Consider the following 4,186-nt stretch of genomic DNA (forward strand, 5'->3'; position numbering starts at 1 on the left):
CCATCTCCTCCGGAGCTTCCAATCCCTGAACGCTCCTCCGCCCACCAGGGACTGGACAACGTTCGAGCTCAGTCGTCCGTCGTACGCCGGGACCCTGAGGAGAGCCCTGGCCCTGCTGGAGGAGGCGCTGAAAACGAAGCTGCTTGAAGCTGAACTGAGGATCCTCCAGCAGCACGAGGTGGATCTGACTCTGGATCCTGACACAGCAAACCCTTACCTCACCCTGTCCGAAGATGGGAAACAGGTTTACGATGGAGACGTCAGGAAGAAAGTCCCAGACAACCCCGAGAGGTTCTCTAAAGGCGCATGTGTCTTCACAAAGCAGAGCTTCTCCCGTGGAAGGTTCTACTTTGAGGTCGGGGTTCAGGGGAAGAGCTGCTGGACTTTAGGAGTGGTCAGGGAGTCCATCAACAGGAAGGGTGACGTCATATTGAAACCCGAATATGGCTGCTGGACTATTTGGTTGAGAAATGGAAACGAGTACCAGGCACTTTCGAGTCCATTCGTCCCTCTCTCTCTGAGAGCCAAGCCCCAGAAGGTGGGGGTGTTTGTGGATTATGACGAGGGTCTGGTGTCCTTCTATGACGCGGAGTCCAGGGTTCACATCCACTCTTTTACTGGTTGTGCATTTGAGGAACCGCTCTACCCATTCCTCAGTCCATCCCTCAATGATGGTGGCAAAAACTCTGCCCCCCTGATCATCTCACCTGTCAGTCAAACACATTAGCATTTTAATTTGGGTTCTGGGAGATGATCGGTAGTCGATGGAGAAAGTAATTCAAATTATATTAGATGTAATACTTGCGCTAATCTGACCAATTAAACAGTTCACGGAGAAAATACATTCAGATTTTACTTTCTATAAATAGACGTTTGGGTGAAAAAAAAAAAAAAGAAATAATTATTTTCTTTAGTTGTTTTTATTTGTGATAAAAAAAAAAAAAAACAGTTGGTGCAACTTTTAAAAATGTATTTCGGCCTTCGAAGGCGCTGAAGTCCTGCCTCGAGTGCGCCACCTCGTTCTGCGGCGCCCACCTCGAGCCGCACCACAGAGCGCCCGGCCTGAGGAGGCACAAGCTGATCCGCCCCAAGCACGACCTGGAGGACAGGGTGTGCGAGAGGCACGGGGGACCCCTGGAGCTGTTCTGCAAGACGGACCGCACCTGCGTCTGTGAGCTGTGCACGGAGTCCGACCACAGGGACCACGCGGTGGCTCCCCTGGAGGAGGAATACGGCGCGAGGAAGGCCGAGCTGGGGGAGACGGCGTCGGAGTTGGAGGGGATGATCCTGGAGAGGCGGCGGAGGATCGAGGAGATAAAACTCTCGGTGGAGCTCGGTAGGGAGAACGCCGACAGAGAGGAAGCCTCCGGCGCGTGGTTCTTCACCGCCCTGAAGCTCAGCGTCGACCGGTACCGGGCCGAGCACAGGGAGCGGATCCGAGAGGAGCGGGAGTCGGCGGAGAAACGCGCCGAGGGCCTCGTGGGAGAGCTGGAACGGGAGATTGAGAAACTAGCCGATAGAAGCTCGGAGCTGAAGCGGCTCTCGCTCGCCGAGGATCACCTCCATCTCCTCCGGAGCTTCCAATCCCTGAACGCTCCTCCGCCCACCAGGGACTGGACAACGTTCGAGCTCAGTCGTCCGTCGTACGCCGGGACCCTGAGGAGAGCCCTGGCCCTGCTGGAGGAGGCGCTGAAAACGAAGCTGCTTGAAGCTGAACTGAGGATCCTCCAGCAGCACGAGGTGGATCTGACTCTGGATCCTGACACAGCAAACCCTTACCTCACCCTGTCCGAAGATGGGAAACAGGTTTACGATGGAGACGTCAGGAAGAAAGTCCCAGACAACCCCGAGAGGTTCTCTAAAGGCGCATGTGTCTTCACAAAGCAGAGCTTCTCCCGTGGAAGGTTCTACTTTGAGGTCGGGGTTCGGGGGAAGAGCTGCTGGACTTTAGGAGTGGTCAGGGAGTCCATCAACAGGAAGGGTGACGTCATATTGAAACCCGAATATGGCTGCTGGACTATTTGGTTGAGAAATGGAAACGAGTACCAGGCACTTTCGAGTCCATTCGTCCCTCTCTCTCTGAGAGCCAAGCCCCAGAAGGTGGGGGTGTTTGTGGATTATGACGAGGGTCTGGTGTCCTTCTATGACGCGGAGTCCAGGGTTCACATCCACTCTTTTACTGGTTGTGCATTTGAGGAACCGCTCTACCCATTCCTCAGTCCATCCCTCAATGATGGTGGCAAAAACTCTGCCCCCCTGATCATCTCACCTGTCAGTCAAACACATTAGCATTTTAATTTGGGTTCTGGGAGATGATCGGTAGTCGATGGAGAAAGTAATTCAAATTATATTAGATGTAATACTTGCGCTAATCTGACCAATTAAACAGTTCACGGAGAAAATACATTCAGATTTTACTTTCTATAAATAGACGTTTGGGTGAAAAAAAAAAAAAGAAATAATTATTTTCTTTAGTTGTTTTTATTTGTGATTAAAAAAAAACAAAAACAGTTGGTGCAACTTTTAAAAATGTATTTCTATTTCCACTTTCCAGCCGAGGGGGATATTTTATTCCAACGGTCTTATCATATCCAACATATCACAAGAGTTTTACAACATTATTCACAAATTAAATAACTTTTTGTTTGTTCTAAGCAACTCCATCAGGACCAATTCATGTATGTTGTTGTTGTTGTTATCAAATTACCAACATTTTAACGAAATAAAGACGATCACAAAAAGCGTGGAGCGGTGGGTAACATAACTGACATGTTATCCATTCATCTCCGTTAGTCATTAAACTTCTGTGTCAAAAAAAAACAAAAAACAGAAAACGGTCGTTTTTCTTTCGCGCTTGAAATGTTTGATTTCGCTAAATATCGCTGAAACCTGGTACCAGTGTCTGTACGGTTACATCCTCACACGGTGGGTTGTAACTGTCATTTATTTTTTTGGTGTGTCGCGCTCTTTTCTCTTGTCTTTGTTGTTCACAAGAAGCCACGGCAGGAAGTGGAAATAGCTGCCGTTACCCATAGTGCACTAGTCATGTCATTCTCACTGTTGCGAGTCACAGTCGTTGACGATCAGCCTTTTAAAGACCTTTGTCGCCGCTGTCAATGGCCGAGATTGTGAAGACGGAACACGAATTTGACCCAGATTTAAAAAAAAATAATAATAATAATAAAAATCTTCTTGGGCGCTTCAGTCGCTCACAAAGCCGAATTCTGCTCAAGGAAATCTGTGCCCACAGAGGCTGTAAAGTTGTAACGAAGTGTAATTCATTTGCGGCTACGATTCTCCAACAAGCACCGGACCCCATCCAGCTCTCCATGCCGTGAGGATGTGCACAGTGCAACGCACAAGGAAATGCAAAGTGACAAGGACGCCAAACAAAGACACTATATAATTACTGCGTAGACCACACTGCGTGATTCTCCGTCCTCCCTTTGATACACATTAGGCCCCAATTTGATAAGATTTTTATTTTTATTGTTAAGATGTGATTTGGTCCAAACTGCCTTAGCCGTCTGTACTGTAGCTCGGTGAAAACAGCAGTGAAACTATGATCAAAATAGTCATTATTGTGCATTCCCTAATGGTGCTAATGTCTTGTAAATCAAATGGTGGTGAAGCTGAATTATTAATCATTGAGAACCACTGGACTACACTCACAAAACGCGGAAATGCATTGACGAAGTTGCTCCGTGGAAAGAAGAAGTGAAAGCGGAACACCAAATCTTTTTTTTTAGCTGACTGATTGATTAGGTTTATACGAGTTCAGAACACGGGTATCATTCTGTTTAACTATTGATGTCTAATTCTTAGGTAGCCACTGTGTTCAGTCTAGAACATATTGTGTGTAATCACCGGGTGCATTGCATTGACATTTCACTGGATATATGTATGAAAGTATGTATATGTATGTGACGAATAAACCTCTTGAATCTTGAATGGAATCCGTCATGTGCCTCCCATCGATGGGAAAGCGGCAACATCCTCCTGACAGAACCTGGACAGGTCAAGCTGGGAGACTTTGGCTCGGGCTCCATAGTGGCCCCAGCCAATTCCTTTCCAGCTGGTAACTCCTGACTAATGGTGGTGAGCACAACCAAACTGTCAAATCAGATTAGTGCTGAGATGCATTTTGGTAATCCAATCTCTTAGTTTAATGTTTAAATGTGGAAAC

General features: G+C 47.5%; 2 protein-coding genes across 2 annotated transcripts in view; both read left to right on the forward strand.

Moving 5' to 3' along the window:
* The window catches only part of LOC307230271 (E3 ubiquitin-protein ligase TRIM21-like), a 2,912-nt gene extending 1,864 nt beyond the window's left edge, over positions 1-1,048 (forward strand). Inside the window, exon 2 of the mRNA XM_080000524.1 lies at positions 1-1,048. This exon is cut by the window's left edge and continues 897 nt beyond it. Coding sequence (XP_079856650.1) covers positions 1-727 — 727 coding nt within the window. The 3' untranslated portion in view covers positions 728-1,048.
* On the forward strand, positions 943-3,930 carry LOC307230636 (E3 ubiquitin-protein ligase TRIM21-like; the record flags this gene model as incomplete). The annotated part of the gene is made up of 1 exon (XM_080001072.1): positions 943-3,930. A coding segment is annotated over one exon (1,347 nt), but the record flags the coding sequence as incomplete, so codon positions are not given.
* Between the last annotated feature and the right edge of the window lie 256 nt (positions 3,931-4,186).

Source organism: Zeus faber, assembly GCF_960531495.2.
Source record: "Zeus faber genome assembly, chromosome: 5".
NCBI lineage: Eukaryota > Metazoa > Chordata > Actinopteri > Zeiformes > Zeidae > Zeus > Zeus faber.